Consider the following 23,388-nt stretch of genomic DNA (forward strand, 5'->3'; position numbering starts at 1 on the left):
GGTCCACGTGCAAAGGAGTAATTAAATGCCTCTAAAGACCATGTGGAAAGGAGTAAAGGGCCAATCCCACCATCACGACCTAATTCACGACCTGTTTTACTCGTACCTGTTTTCATCAGGCTAGAAAAAACATTGCGACCTACTTGATCTCACGAGTACCTACGACTAGCATCACGACCTGCTGCGACCTACCTACGACCTCGTGACGACCTCCTGCGATCTTGTAACACCTCATTACTGAGACTGTTAACTTCCCCGTCTGCAACATTCCCCATGCCTCAACTCATTCTCTGCTGAAACACTCACCAATGCGTTTATTTTTTTCTAACTTGGTTATTTTAATGCTCTCTCACTTTCCACAACATGTTATTGAATCCTCTTAAGTCACGGAGTCTTGTGTAATCATTAACTCATAAGATTATGCCACCCTCATTTTCCTCCTTAACTCTCACCCAGACCCTGTTCAATGACCACATCCATGCTTTCTCATTGTATATTTGCACCAGACCAAGCATTATCTTAGTTGTATGAATCTCTCCATGACATCTCCATCACTTTCATTCACACTGCCAATGTCGAGATGTTCCTCACTTGAGCGTCTTTGATTTTAATCAGTGCACTCTTGTTAGTCGCACCAGCAGTTATCCAGTTTGTAAGGTGAAATTCCATCTCCAAACAAACCTGTTCCCTTAACTATTGGCTCCTTAACCAACCCCCCCCAACCTACCCCTCCCCCCCCCCCCCTTTGACCAAGCAGTCTTGAAATCACCTATTATTCTGTGAAATGAAAATTTAGCTTGTAAATTGTGTATGACTTGCAACATATTGAACATTATGAACAAATCTGAAATATAGTTGCACCATTCTCTATCTTTTCCTTTCCATATATTCATTCACTAATGTTATTTGCTTGTCCTGTGCCTTGATATATAATTGAAGCCACAAGCAAACTGAAGAGAAATGTAAAGCATTTTTCAATTTGATGGGCATTAAAAGTGTCAACTCAATTCATAGTACTCTCTAAATTCAAATGTAAATGGATTTACTTAGTTTGTTTGAACTCCTGATATAAGTGGAGGTAATTTTTATTTGAGATAATACGTTCAAGAAATGATAGCGGGGCAAGAGTGGCTGTTGTGAATTTGAATTTCTGAGAGAAATGTCTAAAGTGCCATGAGAAAGGTTATCATTCCAGATATGATCTATGAGTAATACATTTGCAAGGATTGGGTATTAAATAAAGGATTAAAAAACAATTGGCAGGCTGCTACCAGGGAGTTATCATATGTTGGGGCCTCAACAGCCATTATTGATGATGGCTTACATATAGGTATTATGTGTAACCAAGGTCTTTTGACAATGAGTCTCCAGGTGGGAAAATTAGGTATGAAGAGGCTAAAGATTCGTAAAAGGATATGAACAAGTTAAACGTAGGGAAGAAAGGTGATAGAGTATGATGTGGGGAATTATGATTTATATAAAAAGAAACATTTTTAAAACCAAATTTTTAAATGTTTCCGAAATTCATAAGTATTTAAGTATTGCCCCTAGATTCTGGAATGTATACATGTTTTACTATAGAATTTGCATATTTCTCGTACTATATGCATCTATTTTCTGTGAGTAAATAATTTCTAAACTGTTGCAATAACCGCCGTTGCTGCTATGACAGTGTTCATGTGGTATTTGCTTGCAATGCTGTGAATTCTTCTTCTTTATTTTGCAGCACTGCACTATCATTTACCTGTGCCTGGTATTGCGCAATAGTCACTGCAGGAATGGGTTATCTATTTCTCATTCAGCTCATCAACATCAGTTACAACATCACAGAGCGAGAAACTCGCTTTGCTTTGAGAGACAAAACTGGAGACAAATATCTCTGTGGCCTAATTATAAAAACTGATGAGTACAACCGAGGGCTCCTTAACAACTGGAAAGAATTCCTTCGACTTCAGCCTCATCCTCGGAAGCCAGGAATTGAAGATTTAGTATAATATTTATAAATTATTTTAATTGTTGTTGAGTCATAGATACACACACATGACCTAATGTGCCCATTGTTTTTTTAATCTATCAGAATTGATGGCATTTGAAATAAATCAATTAAAAAATGAGAAATTAAGAGTTTTGAGCATTTTTAGAAGCACATTTCTACTGGGAGGTGTTTGATTTCAATGTGTATGATTTTGTTATCCACAAATTCTCTATTTTTCAATATTGATCTAACTGACTGGCTATTTGATGAGCTGCATTTTTTAAACAGGGGTGGATACCCAGCAGGAATTTACATGAGGGCAAAACGCTTGTTGCTGTTATGACTTTAGGATGATGCATGGGAGAAAAATGTTTTTTTTCTGTAAGTAATATGTTTACGGATAAAATATGGGCATTGGTGAAACGAAATATGGATTTAAAAAACACATTTGTTGTCAGAATGTGATCGTGGCTGGCAAGGTGAGCATTTGTCACCCATCCCAAACTACCTTAGATTGTGGAGAAAGGGAAGAGTTGATCACATGGATAGACTGGATTAACATCAGCCAAACTGAGCAACCTTCCCTGATTAACATTATGTGAATCAAATCGAATTGTGGTCACTGACCAAATTTTCCCTGAATAACATTAAGTGAATCAAAAGTTTTATAATAATCTGGTAATTTCATGACAACAGCAGCTATTTATTTAATTAATCATATACATTTTCCAGCCACCAGGCTAGGATTCAAATTTGTGTCCTACTCTAAGGTCAAGAACGCTAGTTGCAAGTCCTGTTAATTATCTGCAGCATCCCTCTTTGTAATTGAGCATTTATCTTCCACTGATTTATTCTTAACAGGTACGTGGTGTGCAAACTGGCATGAATGCAGCCTTGTGTTTACTGTGTCAACGGAGTTGTTGGTCTTGTTTTAGTAGAAACCAAGTTGGCTACTCTGCAAGGTCTGCTTCATCTGCAGAAGCGCATGTGGTCAGCTCAGCTGCACAACACGCACGATTCGAATATGCAGACTATACTACTTATGCTATGATTTCATTTTGTGTGGTTAGGTAAATGAACAGAACACTCCTGGAAATCTGAAATAAAAACAGAATTTCAGTTTAGGCAGCATTCGTGGGGAAAGCAAAAGAAAACGTTGGAATTTGACAAACCTGAAATGTTAACTGTGCTTCTCTTTTGAACGATGCTCCCTGAACAGCTGAATATTGCTAGCATTTTCTACTAGTTATTATATTATCAATACTGAATTTATATCAATATTTGCATTAAAAAAGAAAGATTAGTTTCTCTATTTTTACGGTCACAGGATATAGTCGTTTGCCATGAAGTAATTTGTACCATCAAAAGGGAGTTTGGGTATATTAGAAATGTCATTGAATGCTACACTTCCTGAATCTTCCATACTTTGATACTTAATATTTGAGCCATAGCATCAGATATTTAAATAGTGGCTACTCTCGTTTTGTTTTTTTTTTGCTGGCCCTGAAAATAAAATAAAGAACCAATTATAGTAGCTTAAAAGGGTACAGTTTAAAAGGAGAAGTACAACATGCTTATTGTGCAGCTATATTGTAGAAATGGTTGGAGGTTTCCATGACAACTTTATGCATAGTGGCATAATCGAATTGTGGTCACTAACCAAATGTTAGTTAAAATTCTGTTTTGCAAAAACAGTATTCCAATAATAAGGCCTTTTAATGCTTGTAGAATCTCAGACCCGAGTAGTTTTAATATTATAGAGTTCGTGAATAGGTAATTGTTATTTCAAGCTTTTCTGACATTCTAAATGTTAACTACCATTTATCCTGTATGCGTTGCTCCCCTTCCTTATACACTTTGTGGCTTCCTGGCAGTGATATCCGAAACTATCTATTATGACTTAAAGCACAGGACTAAAGCCCAAAAAAGACTCTGCCACAACAAAAAGTCAAACAGTATAACAATTCACACTGCAATTTATTTTTTTCCCCTCAAGGTTTGCAATGTTTTCCAGTATGCTATAAATACCTCTCCATTGAGAATTAGTGCAAGTGATGGAAGAGTATTGCAGTGGTGCAATTCTAAAACAAGTTTGTGATTGCAAAATCTAAGTACATTTAATGGCCAAAAAGCTGCAGTGGTGGACTAAACAATATTGCCGAATTGAATATGGTAGTTGATCTACATAATAATTCACACCTAAATTAAAAATTGCATTCCAACTAGTTTACTTAAAAATGCAGTGTTATCATTCGTTTAGAAATGGGTTAAAATATGCATTTTATTTAATTGTATTTATCTTTGTGCGATGACTTTAAGTGTACCTCACATGAGCCATTTCATGTGCATGTAAAACAAATTGAGAATGGACTTGGGTGGTATTTGTGTCAAGTCATTATATAGTTGTTTTGAGATCCTTGGAAATTTGGAGTAATTTCAACAGAATTTCACAAAGGGCTATGTAGTCATATTTGCACTGTGATTTGTATGTAAGTACATTTTGTAAAGAATTGTGAATTTATTTCTGTGCAAAACGCCTTGTAGATCTGATCATTTGAAGTGCAGAAAAGAAAAGTTGACTTAATGGTTGTTAATCTTTTAAATTGAATTTATAAATGTGCATAATTCTCATCCTTGACTTTATTTTGCCCATTGTATTGTATTTTAATGTTGTTTGAACCATCCTGGCAATATCAAATATGTAGTCTCATGAAGAGTCCTCTAGACCTATATAACGTTAGGGTTTTTCCCCTCTAAATGCAGGTAATTTGGTTCTCCAGTGGATTGAGCCCACAGAATTTTCCACCCAAAAAGAGTTGGTTCATTAATAGAATTGCATTGAATTGTTTAATATCAATGGTTCAAAAGCACACTTATTAATTCTTCTATTTTAAAATGTCACAAACTATGTTCCCGATATCCCAGGGTTTAGTAAATTTTACAATCTCTAATGATTCCCTGCACTTGCAAAGGAGGCTTGATATATTAGTTCCGATTCCATCCCTTCAATGATCAAAGGCAAAATAATCACGTTTGTGTAAATAGTAGCACAGAAGCAATAATTTGTGATTTTGGCATATCCAATTTGTCTTTTCTAAAGTTTTGATTACGTGTTAAGTTTAGTTTCTGATGCTCTTTACCATAAAGTAGTTGGTGTTTATAATAAGGTGTTTATAATACTTGTTTGGTTTTAAGTAGGACTATGAATAACATTTGAATACACTAAATAACCAGTATTTGAGTTTTTGTGCATTAGGAGTAGGGTTGGTGTTTAACATTAAGGAAGTAAGCAAATTATCTTTGAATACCACTTCCATAGTGCTCTTTTATATGCTTAAATACTTTGCTTATTTCTTGAAGGTATATACAGTGAATACTTGTTGCCTTGTGAAATGAGAAATTAATTGCTATGGCTAAGTGCTTCAAGGATGTATTTAGTGGAGATAATGTGTAATCTCTGCTGTTGAAGTTATGGCAATAGTAATTTGTGTACAATAATAAATTATTCCAATTTGGTTTGAGGGCAATTGTTCAATTTCATATAGCCAAAGATCAAAATGTGAAACTTTCATTGTTCTTATGCTAAAATATATTTTAATGATATCAATAAAGAGACCACACGGTTAAAATTGTGTGTTACAAATCAAATCAATTTATTTACAAAAAGCGCTCTTAACATTGTGCAGAAAAAGGGCTTAACTGGCTACATCTTTCTTGCAGAAGGGAAATTCTTTGGGCATTAATTCAATTGCTTTATATCAACTAAGGGTGAGATGAGGGGGGGGGGGGGGGGGGGTTCCAGTGCATTTCCAATAACAAAATACCAACAAAGAGTAACTTATTTTAGAAAATCGGGAAGTATTTCAGCGACTTTCTTTCTGAGCTCTTTAATACGTTCTTCCTTTATCTTCTCCTCCCTGGCAAATATTGGCAGAGTCTTCCAAGCCATGAAAGCTGCATTGACTAACCTCCTGCAGGTAAGAAATACAGCAGACAAGTTTAAGCAAAAAAAAATTAATGAAGTGTTTCAGCAATAAAAAAATGGACAGAGGAAAAAAAGCAATACCTTTGATTGTGCTCTGCTGCAATTCTTTCCTTTTCCCATGTTGCAGTCTTTTCCATTGTTACATAATCACACCAGACAGTAAATATCGATCTTCTCAGTCCTGTCAGATAGTGCTGAATTGCTCTCTTTTCCATAACGTTGGTATATTCCTTGCACTGAATTAAAATACCATATCAATTAAGGGGGGAGGGGTTGAATGATCATAAATAGGATTGAATCTGTTGTGTCATTCACAATGATCAATAGTTCACTGTTTACCCTAGTACCACCTTCCTGCCAACACTGGATCTTCCTCCTAAAAATCTCTTTTGCACATTGCTTAATGGCAAGCCTCCCGTGCTTTAATGGGAATTTCAAAAACTACACCCTCTTGCCGATTATTTGTTTGCTCACTTGCAATTTTAGGTTTCCTGGAGTAATCACACTCCTACAAAGCACGAACACTATCTCTTTAATCTTAAACAAGCAGAGAATCTGACAATTTCTCAGTGAAATCATCCTGTAACTGTATGCAGATCTGATTTTCCCTATTGCTCCTGCTCAAATTCCCTTGGGGTAAATTTCAAAAAATATTTTATTCAGATTATCTATCTATACTATTACTAATACTCTTTGTCTTGTGTGTGCCAATTTATATTTTCTTCCGAATGCCAGGCTTCCCATTTTCACACATTCTACTTACATTTTTCCCATTGAGGCGATAAACATCTTCCCATCGCATTCCCACCTAGATTGCCGCACTTTTTAATCGTGATGGGAGGGGCACTCCAGCGCACCTCGAGTCACGTCGTAATGCACACGCAAATCAGGACGGGACACTCCGGGATGGAGGGGCACTCCAGCGTACTCGCGTGGCAGCCGCTGTCGGCACCTCACACTTGGTGGTGAGGGTAGACCCGAGCCAGGGGCTTGGGATGGAGACGTTACCTCTGCACCCGACACCTGGTGGCGAGGGTGGTGCCTCCCTTCCTCTCTGCCCCCCCTCAGGGATTGAAGTGGGAGGATGAAGAGGAGGAGAAACCAGCCCCCCCGACGGGTCCCATTTGGTCTAGTTCGTATTAAAGCTCAAAATGTCAGTTTGAAAAACTAACCAATTTAAATCCTGAAAGAGACCCACAATAAATTTTAACTTTCACACATGTTAGGTAAATGAATAGATCAGCTATCAAAAATGTACAATGAAACAAGTTTTGGGAGGTAACACCCACCTTTAACCAACTGTTCAAGCATCTTTTAAGAAGAATCCCATTGTACACTTTTTCAGCTTTGAGCTTCTTTTCAGACAATGACTCGCTCACATTCTGGTGCCAGGTACACAGGTATTCTCTTACTAGTGAAGTAGCATGGTGAGCTTCTGCAAACTTAAAAATCCATGAGTAAATAACAGTACAAAATACTAAATAAAATTCTATTCTGATAGGAATAACTTGATCTTTGTGCAACCTACCAAGGACTCTTTCCCCTTGCGCAAACTATATGCTTTAACAAATGTTTTCATGAACACCATGCTTCTACTGTTATAAATCTCGTAGAGAAGACAATGTGTGGGAAGGAACTGCAGATGCTGGCTTAAACTGAAGATAGGCACAAAAAGCTGGAGAAACTCAGAGGGTCAGACAGCATCTCTGGAGTAAAGGAATAGGTGGTTTTGGGTCGAGACCCGTTTTCAGGTTGCTGTGTTGTGACTGACACGTTTTATGTGCCTGGCTTGAGGAAAATGTGATCATGTATTCTGGATAAAAGATTTCAGCACATGGCCACAGGCTGAGCAAGGCATGTCAATACACATTCAAAGAATTTTCAAACTGCCCTCCTGCTGGATCATAAACCATTACATTTACAAAGTTAAAGCTGGAATTACAGCGTTTAGCAGTTTTTCATTCCATTGTCAACACACAAGCTGCAACTCAGACACACAAATCAGACACTTGTAAATTAGAAACTGCTTAGTACAATTTTATTCAAAGAAAACACTTGCAAATGGTTGAAACTCCTGAACGAATTCATCCATTTTACAAAAACAGCAGTCACATTTTGCACTGGTTCAGGGGGAGGGGGGGGGGGGGAGGGGGGGGGGGGAGGGGAGGGATGAGGGGGGGGGGGGATATTCAGGGGACATTCAATGAGCATTGTGATGGAAAATCCTTAGAACTGAACTGGAATACCATACTTAAATCACACGTGATTGGTACAATCCAAAGAATGGTATAGTATATCTTGGATATTCAGCTCATCTGCTTTACTTTCAATGAGCATTGGTTGTCGTTGGGGCCTAGATGGAAAATCCAACCTTATGCGGAGCTGCGGGTTTGTTGGTGACTCGGGCTGCGACTCGACTCCTTGGGCTCGGAAAACGCAGCCGCAGGTTACAGCAGCGTATATCATTCCCGGAGCTCCCGCACCTTTTTGGAAAAAGACTTATAGTGACATTTGTGATTTTAGCCAGAATACGGCCTAGCTGCACTCATAATGGGCAACAATTTGCAGTCCAAGTGGGTCTATTGTGATGGATCCAAAGTGTGAATTAATTGTGTTGTATGTCTAGGAAATTGGTATGTCAAACAGAATTTCATTTGAGCGTCACTGAGGCTCAAATGACAATAAATTGTATTGTAATTCAGAAAAGTGTCTCCAAAGGCACAGCTGAATGCAGCTTGTATTTAGGCAAGTAACATTTTCATTCATACAAACATGCAACACAGAAGTGGGTGTTTACACCCCACTTTGTTTATGCTAATCCTATTTGCTCACATTCTCCTTCCTCATCCTGATCTCTTAAAATCAAAGTTTAGAAAGGACTTTTTTTTTAAGAGCTCCTCTAACCGCCAAGAAAGCAATGTATTACTTAATGTTATAACTTGCTTGCTTCATGTTTCTCAAACAGCCTGGTAGAGCAGACTAACCAACCAGACGAAATCCCAAGTCAAGAATTTTGAATTGGTGATGCAGCCAAAAGAAAAAAAATTAAATTTTGGCAAACAATATTTTCCTCATCCTGCTTCCCCCCCCCCCCCCCCTCCAGAATTGCAATGTCACATAAACTGAAGATCCAGGTTACAGTGATGCAAATTATTAAATCTAAATGTAAGTAATACAGAGGCAAAGGCTGAAACGCGGATGATGCAGGAAATAAACAGCCGTTAAGCCAGCATCCATCACGAGGAAAACCCACACAAATGTTTCCAACATTATAATTTTATGTCTGTTCCACTGATGCATTATACAACCGTCACACAAAATTAAAGCATGTTGAATGGATGACTTACTTGGCTCATAGTAAAAACACTCCATCCAGCACCACCACCGCCAAACCTCTGTCAAGTTGAGTCAGTTCTCTACTCATGAAAGTTGAGTAGATCATTCGAATGAAATAGAACTTTGCTATCAACCTGAAAATTATAGATGTTCTCATTGGCCCACAATTTATTCAAAATACAATTTTTTCCATACCATATGGTAATTTGGATTATTCTGCTCAGGCCATCTTTCAGACTGCAGTCTTTCCACAACTTTACCCTTCATGCTTCCAGGGTGTTACTTAAAGTTACCTTCATGTTTTGTTTGGAGATTTCTATAACCTTTCGCCAGGGCTGAAGGCCTCGTTTATTCAAAAGAAAATCCTGATAGTGTTTTTCTGCAGCAGACAGCATTTGACCTTGTTTTTCCAATCTTAGTTGCTTCTCAGTTTCTTTCTGAAATGGCATTAGGATAAGATACTCAGTTTTTCATGTGCATAACTTGCATTGCATTATTTGCATACAATATTGATATTTTTAAACCAAAGCAGCGTTTGAATATTTTAACTAGGTTATTATTATAACTAGGACTTACTATTGCTGTTTTTTTTAATGTGGGTGTATGTGTGCTATATAATAAAACACTCAGGGGACAACAGGTGACACTTGCTGCTAACTTCAAAGAAAGTTGTTTTGCAGGCTCAGAAACATAAATTTTCTGTTCAAAGGGCGCTGTGGACCACTGAACGGCACAAGACTGAAGGCACACTTTTGGACAGCTACCGTTTTAGGCCAGATTTCACTGGTGGTTGGCCAGTGGTTCTGCAAGTAACATATGGCTTGCTGCACCTTGCATGTCAATCTCTACGCAGTGCATTGTAGCAATATACAACAGGCTGATGATCAAAGTCAAACCATGGTTCCTTATTGTACTGAGCTGGGGACTGGATGAACTTTATATTTGCATCCTCAAGTTTTATGCAATGCAGCTGATGCGTCTGTAATAAATGTATTCATTTGTATGGTGTTACCACCCTCAAAGGAAAAGATAAGTGAAGCCAGTTATTTTTTCTTTGCACCTCTATTTTAAATCGTCATTGACAAATAATGGAAAATCCTTCCAGGACAACCAGAAGCAACACACCTGTAAAAAGGTAAATGTAACAGAGACTAGCACAGACTGTCTAGAGGACAATTCAAGCCATCATTTTAACTGCATTTACAGAATATCAATTCTATTAAATAAATTGTATTTCAAATGCAATACCACCAACAGTTTAAAATACTGAAAATGTACAATGTATTCTCACGTGAGCTGCAGTTTTATCTGGATTGAATCAAATGGTGCATAAAGTGCAAGTGAATTACACCCGTGACAACCTGATTCCCCGCCACAATCTTTGGAACCAATTCAATTGACTCTTTATCCAAATTAAAATGCAAGCTTTTAACCAATTTGGCTCAGTTTGGAAAGGTTTTCATACATACACATGCACGATCACGCCAATTGCCCTGTTACCAGTTACTTGAAGCCAAAGGTCTTCTCTGCTCTTTTAGAAATATTAATTACTTTAAACAGAAATGTTTCAGTTTAAACCAGTTGTATCAAAATTTACAGCATGCTCTTAAATCAGCTGTGGACATGGGCTAAGAAATGGCTAATGAAGTTTAAAGTAGATAAATTGGTTGGGAAGTCAAACCAAGGCAGGACCGTCACATTGAATGGCAGGGCACTGGGGAATGTTGGGGAGCAGAGGAATCTAGGAGTACAGGTATATAGTACCCTGAAAGTGGTGTCACAGGTAGATAGGGTGGCTTTTGGTACATTGGCCTTCATCAGACAGGGTATTCAAGTATTGCCATTGGGATGTTATTTTACAGTTGTACAAGACATTGGTGAGATCACGTTTCATTACTGTGTTCAGGTTTAGTCACCCTGCTACAGGAAGAATGTCATTAAACTGGGAAGAGTGCAGAGAAGATTTACGAGAATGTTGCGCGGAGTTGAGCTACAAGGAGAGGTTGTGCAGTCTAAGACTTTAATCCTTGGAGCGCAGGAGGCTGAGGGACGAGCTAATTGAGGTGTATAAAATTATGACAGAATAGACAGGTGAATGTACAGTCTTCTACCCAGCATAGGGAAATCAGAGTGGTAAGATTTAATAGGAACCTGAGGGCCAACTTTTTCACTCAGATAGTGGGGGTATAATAAACATGCTGCCATAGGAGGTAGATGAGACAGGTCCTGCAACAGAATTTAAAGGGCACCTTGTCAGGTTCATGGATAGGAAATGCTTAGAGGATATGGGCCAAATGCAAGCAAATAGGACTAGATTTGAATGGGCATCTTTGTCAGCATGGATGAGTTAGGCCAAAGGGCCTGTTTCCATGCAATGTAACTATGACTCTAATTGATCTAATAACCTTAGGCTGTGATCCTGGGTTTTGGACCATCACAAACATCCTTCCTGCATAAGGCCATACAGTGTGGAAGCAGACACTTTGGCCCAACTTGCCCAAGCTGACTAACATGCCCCAACATCTTTCCTATACCAAGGTGACTAAAACTGAACATGATACTTTAATGCAGCCTCACTAATGTCTTGTAAACTGTAATATAACCTTCCAACTTTTATACTCAGAACTCTGACTGATGAAGGTCAATGTGCTAAAAGCCTCATCCCGCCCCATCGACATGTGACGCTACTTGCAAGCTACTATGCACCTGCACTCCTAGATCCCTCTGCTCTACAACACTCCCCAGAGCCCTGCCATTCACTGTGTAGATCCTGCCCTTGTTAGACGTCCCAAAATGAAAAGCCTCATACGTAGGTACACAAAAAAGCTGGAGAAACTCAGTGGGTGCAATGCATCTATGGAGCGAAGGAAATAGGCAACGTTTCGAGCCTGCATCCTCCTCACAGCTCATATTCCCACCCAGGTTGTTTGTATATCTGGAGATATTTCATTCCTTCTTCTAAATTATTTCATAAGTATTGTGAATAGCTGGGTTCCAAGCACTGAAACCCACGGTGCCTCGTAAGTCACTGCTTACCATTCACAGAATATTATTTTATTCCCATTTGGTTTCCTTCTGCCAATCAGTTCTCTTTACATATCAGCACATTATGCCACATCCAATGTGGTTACATTTACCACATGAATCTCAAATGTGGACCCTTATCTAAAATCGTCTGAAAGTCCAAATACACCACATCCACTGGTTCGACACATTTAATGTTCTATTTATACTCTCAAGAAAGTGTGTTTTTGCAGAAGTGGTTTTCTATGCTGACTTTGATTGATCCTGTCGACACTTTATACTCTGTTGTTACATCTTAAATGGTGGACATATTTTTCCAGCTACTGCTGTCAGGCCGGGTGCTGTAAATTCATGTTTTCTCTTTTCCCCCTTTTTTCCAAAAAGTGGAGTAACATTAGGTAGCCTGCAAGTTATAGGAACTGATCTAAAATCTTTCTATTGATGCAGTCAATATTTCAATGGTACATTACTTAAGTACATTGGCATATAGATTATGATTTTACATTGGAGTATCATTACGGAATTAGTCTAAACAATTAATTGGTTTTAATGTAATCATTATTGAATTACCAGACACTTTCAGTGCTATTATTATGGAATTTGTTTAGATACCTTACTGCATAGAGCAATAAGCAAAGCGGGATCTCAAAATCTTTAATATTACGTTAAAATCATTTTTATGAACATTATGAATCATGTTTAATAATTCACAAGAAACAGGGACCATTCAGCCCATCTTATCCATCCAATTTTGCATCTGTACTAATCCTATTCAGCAGTACTGGTCTGTAGCCTTCCATGCCTTAGCGGTTCATGTGATCTTTGCCCCCAGTTTGGTCAGGTCTATGGTGAACGGAATGAGCATAAAGCCAGGCAGCACTTATCTATGTCTTTCAGAGTTTGTAGGCACCAGTGTGTCCCACATTGATAAACCACTGTGCTCCAGATGACTTATGATCAAACCTGCAGCTACAAACTGAACACTTTGTGAATTAAAATAACTCCATAAAATATTGTGACAACAGTAGGAAACCATTACCTGCAGATTTCATGTCAAATATCAAAGTACAATAGCACATTTCTTCCAATTCAGAATTGCTTTATCCTCCTTACAAAGTATATTCAACCTTTACTAAAGTAAAACACTGCTCCTGCCTTTCAATTATATGCATAATTTCAGTAATTATTAATAAAAACATTTTAATTGGGATTTATGATGTTTAAGTAAAATTATTTATATATTTCATAAAATACATTTGTAAACAATTTCAAAACTTTAGCAAATTGCAAAGGACTTGTTGCAACACATTAAGCAGTTATTTGCAAATTCAAACCTGTCTCTGTAATCTTTTCTCCTCGCGCTTCTTTTCTAACAATGCCTGTTTCTCAGCTTCCTGCTGCATTTGACGCTCTTCCTCCTTTGCTCTTAGGTGCGCCTTGAGCAACGGAAAATATTCTGTCACCACACAATCCATTACAACTCAAGTAAATTACTTTTCATGTTGAATTTCAATTTTGAGATGAACAATTAGATCTTTATTTGTTGTCACTTGTATTGGGTTTTTTTAAGCTCAAAATACTATTGAGAGGGAAATCCAAGGACCACAATCATCTCCAAAGGAGAATCTGAGGGATAAGTTGGGAGGTCTAACACTTAAAATGCTTATATTCTACCTGGTCAGTTTTTATTAAATGCAACAAGAAGATAAGCATTTTAAATCATAGAGTGCGACATTTTCTTGATGCACATATACACCATTCACTGTTCCAGGGCAATTATAAAAAAAGGTTTATTGTGTATTTTTGAATTGTAGTCATTGTTGTAATATGGGAAGTGTTCCAATTTGCATAGAGCAAACACTTATAAAATACACAATAATGAGATAATTTGCTTAAGGGTTAAATAGAATAACTTCACTAAATATCTCCCTGACTCTTTGTGATCTCGTATCTCCTCCACAGGGCAAACTGAACCTCTTTTTAATATTTCATCCCAAAATGGTGCAACATTCTTTTAAAACGGCACTGACCTCTGCCATGAAATTTGTACTCGTATGCTCAGGACAAGGCTTAAACCTACCATATTTTAGTTTACAAGCAAGAATACTATATTTATTACTTCAGCAACTTTACTTTTACTAGCTCCATTTGCAATTAGGATGGGCTACAATCTAGTACCTTAATGGGAGAACAAAAATGCTAAACTTCCAAAGACCATTTGATGCTTTCCAACAAGTTCATATTCTAAACATCACAGTGTCATATGATGAAATCAAAGTGCTACTCTTCACGCTCACTGAACCAGAGACTATTGTTTATGGTTACTTCATGATTGTAACAGAGATTCAAATTTAAGTGCATTTACCATTTAAATGGGCTTGTGTTTATGAAGAATAAAGCAAGCTTTTTTGGTGGGGGGGGGGGGGGGAAAGTGCTCTAGGTTAATGTAAATGGAACTTGTAGTGGAATTTTTAGTCTAATTTAGTTTGTTTTTTATTATGTGTCTTTTCATTCATATGGTAGATGCCCTTCTTGGTGCCAGTGGTACAAATCAAATTATTTGCTCAAATACAACTGCTTGTAAATATTCAAAAATAGGGTACTTTTATTTTAGGCAATCTTGTCTCCATTAAATGTCAATTACAATCACTGTCATGTAAATTATCAATGTTTTAATACCATTGGATACATTATTAAAGAAAACAGGAAAATAAAATAGTCTAAACTTACAAGTTTATCTTTTTCCTTTTTTCTTTTGATCTCTTCCAATTCTTTTCTTCTTGCCATGCGCTGCTTTGCTCGTTCCTCCATTGCTGAGATAATATTCCACATTGAGAGATAGCAAACAAATGGATAGCTTTGCACAAGTCATTCAGTGGTCAACAATTATAATTGGTCATTTAATTCAATACAGTTTGGGTTTATACACGTTTACTAGGAAGATGTATGAAAACATCACTAATTTAGTGTGCAGTATTATTAAGTCTTAGTCAAACAAATCCAGAATTAGAATTACAAAGAAATCATACAATATGGTGCATATGCCTGATCAGTCCACACACTACCCTTTGCATCAGCACAGATCCTAACTCCACTTGTTGATGAGATATTTTTAAACTTTGCTTGTGTACATATATATTTAAATTTAATTGGCATATTGTACAAATGGGCACTTTATTGCAGATGAAAAAATGATGCATGAATAGATTATTCAAACAAGCACCCTCAATAACCAAATCAAATAAGATATAAAGCTCAATGTCTGCTGACATTGTCGTACATCTGTTGTTGTACAGCACTGAAGGGTAGAAACTAAAGTAGTTTTACTCTTCTATTTAGTCTCATGATATGGATATCAACTTTAATTGAAATGTTCACTAATTCACAGTGTAGATTGGTTATTGCATGTGAATCAATCAGAGTAATGTACTACCACTAACTCCACCCTATTGAACACTTCATATTAACACTCACTTCCTATATTACGTAGTCACACTAGTGGTAGAGTGGAACTAACGTGTATTGTACTGTGACACTATGACTGATGATTAAAACTGACATACACCATACAGTGCCGTACACTTGTTTATACATAGAAAATCTGTGCTGTTCCTAGTTTGGAATTGGTCAATTTAATAACCCGAAGTATAACACATTAAGAAAACAGAAAACAAAAGGGTTGATTGTGTCAAAATTGTGGTCTCAGCTATGTAGAGAGAGAGAGAGAGCAATAATATAGTCAAGTTAAATAAAACACTAAACAACCAGCATTAAAAAGCATACCTTTGACGATTGGGTGAGGTGAAATCATGTTATTGGTACCAGTTGTGCAACAACTGGTTTCCTCAGCTGATGATGGAACAATTGACCTAGGGGAGAATAAAGTCTGATGACATTGCCCATCTCACTATTTACATGTACAATTCTCCTCAAATGCTTTCTGAAATCTGAATAAATGTTCAGGAAGTTAGAAAAAGGCCAAATATTCCGATATGGTTATTTATTTGTAGTAAACCACCTTCTTGAACTGCAATGATCAAATACTTACACACATTGTACGAGCTATAGGATTTACACCAGTGACAATGGAGGAATGACAAAACACTTAGTGTCCTCCATAATGTCTGGGACAAAGACCCATTATTTATTGGTCTGAAGAAGGGTTTCGGCCCAAAACGTTGCCTATTTCCTTCGCTCCATAGATGCTGCTGCACCCGCTGAGTTTCTCCAGTACTTTTGTCTACCTTCGATTTTCCAGCATCTGCAGTTCCTTCTTAAACCCATCATTTATTTATTTGCCTCTGTACTCCACAATTTGAGATTTGTAATCGAAAAAAAAAAATCATATGTGGTTAAAGTGCACATTGTCAGATTTTATTAAAGGCCACTTTTATACATATTGGTTTCACCATGTAAAAATTACAGCTGTGTTTATACATAGTCCCCCCATTTCAGGGCACCATAATGTTTGGGACATATGGCTTCACAGGTGTTTGTAATTGCTCAGGTGTGTTTAATTGCTTCCTTAATGCAGGTATAAGAGAGCTCCCAGCAGCTAATCTTTCCTCCAGTCTTTCCATCACCTTTGGAAACTTTTATTGCTGTTTATCAACATGAGGGCCAAAATTGTGCCAATGAAAGTCAAAGAAGCCATTATGAGACTGAGAACCAAGAATAAAACTGTTAGAGACATCAGCCAAACCTTAGCCTTATGAAAATCAACTGTTTGGACCATCAATAAGAAGAAAGAGAGCATCAGTGAGCTTACTAATTACAAAGGGACTGGCAGGCCAAGGAAGACCTTCACAGCTGATGACAGAAGACTTCTCTCTATAATAAAGAAAAATCTCCAAACACCTGTCCGACAGATCAGAAACACTCTTCAGGTGTGGATTTGTCAATGACCACTGTCTGCAGAAGACTTCATGAACAGAAATACACTGAACTGAACAGAGGCTACACTGCAAGATGCAACCACTGGTTAGCTGCAAAAATAGGATGGCCAGGTTACAGTTTGCCAAGAAATACTTAAAAGAGCAACCATAGTTCTAGAAAATGGTCTTGTGGACAGATGAGACGAAGATTAACATATCAGAGTGATGGCAAGGGCAAAGTATGGAGGAGAGCAGAACCTGCCCAAGATCCAAAGCATACCACATCTGTGAAACACGATGATGAGGTGTTATGGCCTGGGCATGTGTGGCTGCTGAAGGTACTGGCTCACTTATCTTCATTGATGATATAACTGTTAATGGTAGTAGCATAATGAATTATGAAGTGTCTAGACACATCCTATCTGCTCAAGTTCAAACAAATGCCTTAAAACCCATTGGCTGGCAGTTAATTCTACAGCAAGATAATGATCCCAAACATACTGCTAAAGCAACAAAGGAGTTTTTCAAAGCTAAAAAATGGTCAATTCTCGAGTGGCCAAGTCTATCACCTGATCCACTTTTATATGCTGAAAAGAAAACTGAAGGGTATTAGCCCCCAAAACAAGCACAAGCTGAAGATGGCTGCAATACAGGCCGTGCAGAGCATCACCAGAGAGGACACCCAGCAACTGGTGATGTCCATGAATTGCAGACTTCAAGCAGTCATTACATGCAAAGGATATGCAACAATATACTAAACATGACTACTTTCATTTACAAGACATTACTGTGTCCCAGACATTATGGTACCCTGAAATGGGGGAACTATATATAAACACTGCTGAAATTTCTACATGGTGAATCCAAAATGTGTAAAAATGACCTTTCTTAAAATCTTACAATGTGCACTTTAACCACATGTGTTTTTTTTTTTCTATTACAAATCTCAAATTGTGGAATACAGAGGCAAATAAATAAATGATGGGTCTTTGTTCTAAACATTGTGGAGGGCACTGTACAAGTCCCTCATTGACCAGTATGGGCAAGGATGGCAACTTTTCTCTCACCAGATTTCAACAAACCAGATGGGATTTTATGACAATCTGGTAGTTTCATGATCATTACTAATGCTAACTTTATTATCCAAACACAAATTCCACAATACCATTTGCGTTTTAATTCTTAAATCACAATAAATGAAGATAAGTGTAACATTACCTGAACGTATGTGCAGCAGCATCTTTCATTTCAAGTTGCACATTTCCAGTTGGTTTTGTACCATGAGGATTAGGCTCAAGTCGCATCTTTTGTGTTGCACTAACAATTGCTGTCGTTATTGCAGAAGCCAGTTTGGCATCTTGTTGCAGGATTGTTAATTGTTGCTTCTCCTGAAGCTCTTCAATTATTTTCTGCTTTTCCTGAAGTTGCTTCTTTTGATCCTCAATGAGCTGCTGCTGAAACACATGACGATGTTTAAAGTTGCCCAAAACGTGCAGGTTTGTCTTCCCCGCAATACCAGAATTGGGATCTTGGTCCCCATCTGAGATCTTACTTTCATTTTGCACAAGCATTATATCCTCTGCTTTTAATGTTGCATGCTTACGAGTAACCTGCCAAGCAAATTTTGGTCTTGCAGCTATAAGTTGATGGGTTTTGCTGTCATCTGTCATCAGCGAAGAACCAGTTGGAGAAGAATCCTGTTTCTTCATCACCACCACCTGAGAATTTTTTTTTAAATATGTAAAATGTAAACATCTACAATCAATTTAATATGCTCAATCATATACACTTTTTTAAGGAGTGGTTTATTTTTTAAATTCTATCCAGTTCTTAAAATCGACTAATTTCAAAATCAAGATAAATTATAATTAATAATCATAATAAATAAAACACCCTGACGCAAGTTCTTATGTTCTTACATGGCAAAGACAAATACATAAGTGTAACAGTAAGCCAAATGGCTCTTGAGCCACGTGGCTGATCACTTTATCACCTTCTGCCCTTACCCCTTGATATCGTCATTGTTTAAATGTCTCTCAATCTCTGCCATGAATATATTTAATGACTCCAGCTCAACAGTTCTATGGGGAAGAAAATTCAAAGGAATCACAGCGACTGGCGAATCTCTGGACTTCTCTGGCTCATCTCCATTTTAAATACTTGTAAATGGAGATTTCATCGATTGTGAAAAAGATGGATATGGAGAAATAGCACAGAAAACCAAATAATTCAGCCATAATCAAATAAATGGTGGTGCAGGCTTGAAGGGTCTGATAGTCCTGGTCCTATTTCCTTGTGTTCTTGTGAATTTGTTTTAAATCGACAATTTTCAGAGTAGTTGGTTTGTTAATGGCAAGTAATCACTCTATGACCTCAAAGCATTGAGAAGGAGAATCAAATTGAATGAAATTGATATGAACATAATTTTGAATCTTTTGCTGAGAGATAAATATTGTTCAATATATCTAACATGGAACTAAATAATGAAGAAAACACAGAACACTGGTCATCAATTGTGCTTGGTGACACTAGAGCTAATTATAGGTACACTAGTTCTTATTGGCAATAATGAAAACCATGTTTTGACACAAGAGGTTTAAGTGTTGGTTGTGGAGTATTTATATCCATTAAATTGTAAACATTTTGGCTCAAGATCTATTCAGATTGTTACATGCAATCTAATACAAACTTTCCATTTAAGTAGATGTATAATGAATTGTAGTGAATTATTTTTTATCAGACAGCTATTTAATTGTAGTTCTACTTCAATTTTTAAAAGAAGCACTATGGGTACAGTCCAATTTGTGCTAAAATACTTTGAATCCTTTAAAATACAAATAACTATTTCAGCCCCACTTACTGCATTTTTAGCTGGAACAACTTGCTGCACGTCACATACAAATCTTGAAGCTCCGTTGGAAACTGTTGACAATTTCACAGAAGAGGCAGAATCCAATAATGCTGCCATTTTTTGTTTTGTCTCCTCTTTTTGCGCCTCCAATGCTCTCTTTTCTTTCTCAGCTTTGCACCATAATAGCCAATTTGTAAAGCAGTATCTGAGCCTATGTTTCCGGTTACATTCTATTGCAAGTTGTTTCTTTCTATGCAGAGAGAGGGAGCTTTAATTGTATTCACTTCATAACTATTGAATATTATTATAGAAACAAAAAAAACTGAATGTATCCATACAAAAATGTCACATTACCGCCAATGAATTTTTCTGACAATATCATAACACAATTTAGATAGTGTTTGGTATAACTACCAGAAAGAAACCAACTCTTATGTTTGCTCTCCAGAAACCATTGATTCAGGTTATTTGATCATTTGAAACATCACTTCTGTTTGCAATGCTTCTCTGACTGTAAATCACGTAACTTCGCCCTGCAGCAGTTAAATTTTCTGCTGTACTTGCTCTAACCCCATTGGCACCCGTCCTCTGATCATTGAGCACTCTGCTCACTAAGGACCGGCCACAATATTATCACCAAAGCTACTGACAAACTAGGACTTCACAGCTCTTTGGCAAACTGACCTCTACCTTGGAGAGGCTGAACACTAGATCTCCAACTCCTACTCATTCCTCCCCCTGCACTGTAATCGGGCCACCTACCAAACAGCCACTGACTTCCATCTCAGGATGTCCTCCTACAAAGCTCCAAAGTCTCAATCCCACAAACAAGCCTGTTTTACTGGGCCTATGTTTCACTGTGCAGAAGGGCACATCATTTCAGAATGTTCTTATTCTTTCCAAACTTGATTCTATTCTCCCCTTCTCCAATCTCAGATCCATAACACCTCTGATGCTGTTGGACACTTCGGCAGTTGGGTTTCTGCTTCTAACTGGCGGATTGTCATTTTGATCATCAAATCTCACATCACCATCCCATACGAGAATGGCCAGAAGGACCTTCACTACTTCATTGAATACAGGCCCAACTAGTCCTGTAGTCCCTTCACTACACTCCTTCACCTGGCTGAACTCATTCTCACATTGAACAACTTTTCCTGAAACTCCAATTAATTTCCCATATCAATGGCCTAGTCATGGGAATCTTTGTACTATGCAAACATAAAAATTAACAGCAGGAATGGGCTACTCAGTCCTCCAGACTTTTCCACTGCTCAAAGAGCATGGCTGATCTGAATTCAACTTCACGGTAGAAATATAGAAACGAACAGCAGAGTAACTTTTGACTCGCCTCATCCATGCCAACCTATCTAGTATGATTCCTTTTACCTTCACCAGGTCCGCAACCCTCTGTACCCTTTCCTATTCAAATACCTGTCAAAAGATTTGTTTTAAACTGTAATTGTATCGCCTCCTACACCTCCTCTGGTAGCTGGTTCCAGATATTAATCACATTCTGTGTGGAAAAACATTCCACTTAGACCTTCTTTAAATTTCTCCACTCTCACTTTTAAACCTGTGCCCTCTGGTTCTTAACCACCCCTATCCAGGGAAAAAGATTTTGACCAACTATTCCATCTTTGTACTGTATGCAAACCTCATAAAAACACCACTCCCCTGTTAACCAAGCAGGCTAATTCCTGGTGGACTACTCCCAGTCCTCCACTTCAATACTTCCTGTCCACCTACCTGCTCTACCAGAGCATGTTCTGAAATCCATTACCCACTTTTCTGGATTTAATTCCATCTGCTAAACTGCCACCGCTCCATCCAACTTTCCAATTGTATTCTAAGACAACATTCTTTGCTTAATTCTAACAAATCTAAAAGCGTATTCAACATATTACCTACATTGCATTCAAATCATTTGTATATATTACAAAGGTCCCAGCATGAACTTCTGTGGTACGCCACTTGCAATGGATTTCCAGTCAGAAAATATGATCCTCCTTTTACCTTCCCACAGTAATCCGCAACTCTTTTGCTTATCAAATCCTGTACCCTTTGCCCACATCCAAGGAAGAAAGCAACCTCAAGACAAATACCTCATTTGTCTTAAATAGATTTTATTTTAAAACAGCAATGTAATTGGGCGGCACGATGTCGCAGCAGTAGAGTTGCTGCCTACAGCCTGGAGACCCGGGTCTGTCCGTGTGGTAGCTGGTTCCGTGTGGATATTCATCACATTCTGTGTGGAAAAATCTTTCCACACTCCAATGATGTGCAGGTTTGTAGGTTAATTGGGTTAGTATAAGTGTAAAATTGTCCTTCGTGTTTACGTGTTAGTGTTAATGTGCGGGTTTCATTGGTCGATGCGGACTCGGTGGGCCGAAGGGCCCCTTTCCTCGTTCTATCTCTAAACTAAACTCTCCTACAAGAATAAATGTACTTTTCATAAGACTCCTTGGGATCATACACGTTTTAATCAAGTCCCCTCTCATTCTTCTAAACTCCAGCAGACACAAGCCTAGTCTGACCAACCTGTCCTCTTAAGACCACCATGTATTGGTCTAAGAAATGGAACTGCTACCAATGCAATAGCAACATTCTTTAAATAAGGAAGCTAATGCTGTTCATCATATGCCAGATGTGGTCTCAACAATGACTACCAACTTGTGGCACTAACATCCATGGTGATGAAGTGCTTTAAGAGGTTGGTTATGGTGCATATCAACTCCCATCTTAGCAAGGATCTGGCCCACTACAATATGCCTACAGCCACAATAGATCAACAGGGGATGTGATCTCCCAGGCTCTCCATTTTGTACTGGACCACTTGGACAAGAAAAAGACGTGCATTGGGCTGTTGTTCATCAGCTTCTTGGCATTCAACACCATCATCCCCTCCAAACCAGATATCAAACTCGAAAACTGGGTCTCTGTTCATGGTTACACTATATTTGCATCTGGGCAATGACATAAAACTCTGATCAAACAGATTTCATGGTAGCCATATGTCAAGCAGGTAGAGCTTCCCATCTCTATCAGTTCAAGACAGTCTGGCCCAGTCCGACCGCCAGCCTGCCGCCTATAACATCGTGAAGTCCCGGTCTCCGGTAGGAAGAGGCCGATTCTGGACCTCCAAGCCGCGGAGTGTCCATCCGTCCCAACATCGGAGTTTCGAGCATCCCAACGAGAGGGCCTGTACATCGGGCCATCTGTAGTGGCGACTGTGGAGGGTTCATGGGCCCGACCACGGATGAACAAAGGAGGAGGACTGACAAAGTTGTAGCCTTCCACCACCACAGTGAAGAATGTTGATTCCACTGTGGTGGATGTTCAT

At 38.1% G+C, this 23,388-nt stretch overlaps 2 protein-coding genes across 10 annotated transcripts in view; one reads left to right on the forward strand and one right to left on the reverse strand.

Annotated features, from left to right (window-relative positions):
* Positions 1–4,091, forward strand: part of zdhhc23b (zinc finger DHHC-type palmitoyltransferase 23b) — a 51,757-nt gene extending 47,666 nt beyond the window's left edge. For all 9 annotated transcript variants that reach the window (XM_055644432.1, XM_055644434.1, XM_055644428.1 and 6 more), the window contains one exon: positions 1,727–4,091. In XM_055644432.1, coding sequence (XP_055500407.1) covers positions 1,727–1,994 — 268 coding nt within the window. In that variant the 3' untranslated portion in view covers positions 1,995–4,091. The remainder of the gene's footprint in view (positions 1–1,726) is intronic.
* Positions 4,092–5,604: 1,513 nt separating this feature from the next.
* ccdc191 (coiled-coil domain containing 191) overlaps positions 5,605–23,388 on the reverse strand; it is a 34,281-nt gene continuing 16,497 nt past the window's right edge. Inside the window, exons 9-17 of the mRNA XM_055644427.1 lie at positions 20,055–20,295; positions 18,413–18,912; positions 16,104–16,189; positions 15,051–15,133; positions 13,655–13,756; positions 9,590–9,733; positions 7,250–7,402; positions 6,042–6,196; positions 5,605–5,946 (exon numbers count right to left, since the gene is read on the reverse strand). Coding sequence (XP_055500402.1) covers positions 5,814–5,946; positions 6,042–6,196; positions 7,250–7,402; positions 9,590–9,733; positions 13,655–13,756; positions 15,051–15,133; positions 16,104–16,189; positions 18,413–18,912; positions 20,055–20,295 — 1,597 coding nt within the window. The 3' untranslated portion in view covers positions 5,605–5,813. The remainder of the gene's footprint in view (positions 5,947–6,041; positions 6,197–7,249; positions 7,403–9,589; positions 9,734–13,654; positions 13,757–15,050; positions 15,134–16,103; positions 16,190–18,412; positions 18,913–20,054; positions 20,296–23,388) is intronic.

The sequence above is a fragment of the Leucoraja erinacea genome, chromosome 13 (genome assembly GCF_028641065.1).
Source record: "Leucoraja erinacea ecotype New England chromosome 13, Leri_hhj_1, whole genome shotgun sequence".
In the NCBI taxonomy this organism is placed as follows: Eukaryota; Metazoa; Chordata; class Chondrichthyes; order Rajiformes; family Rajidae; genus Leucoraja; species Leucoraja erinaceus.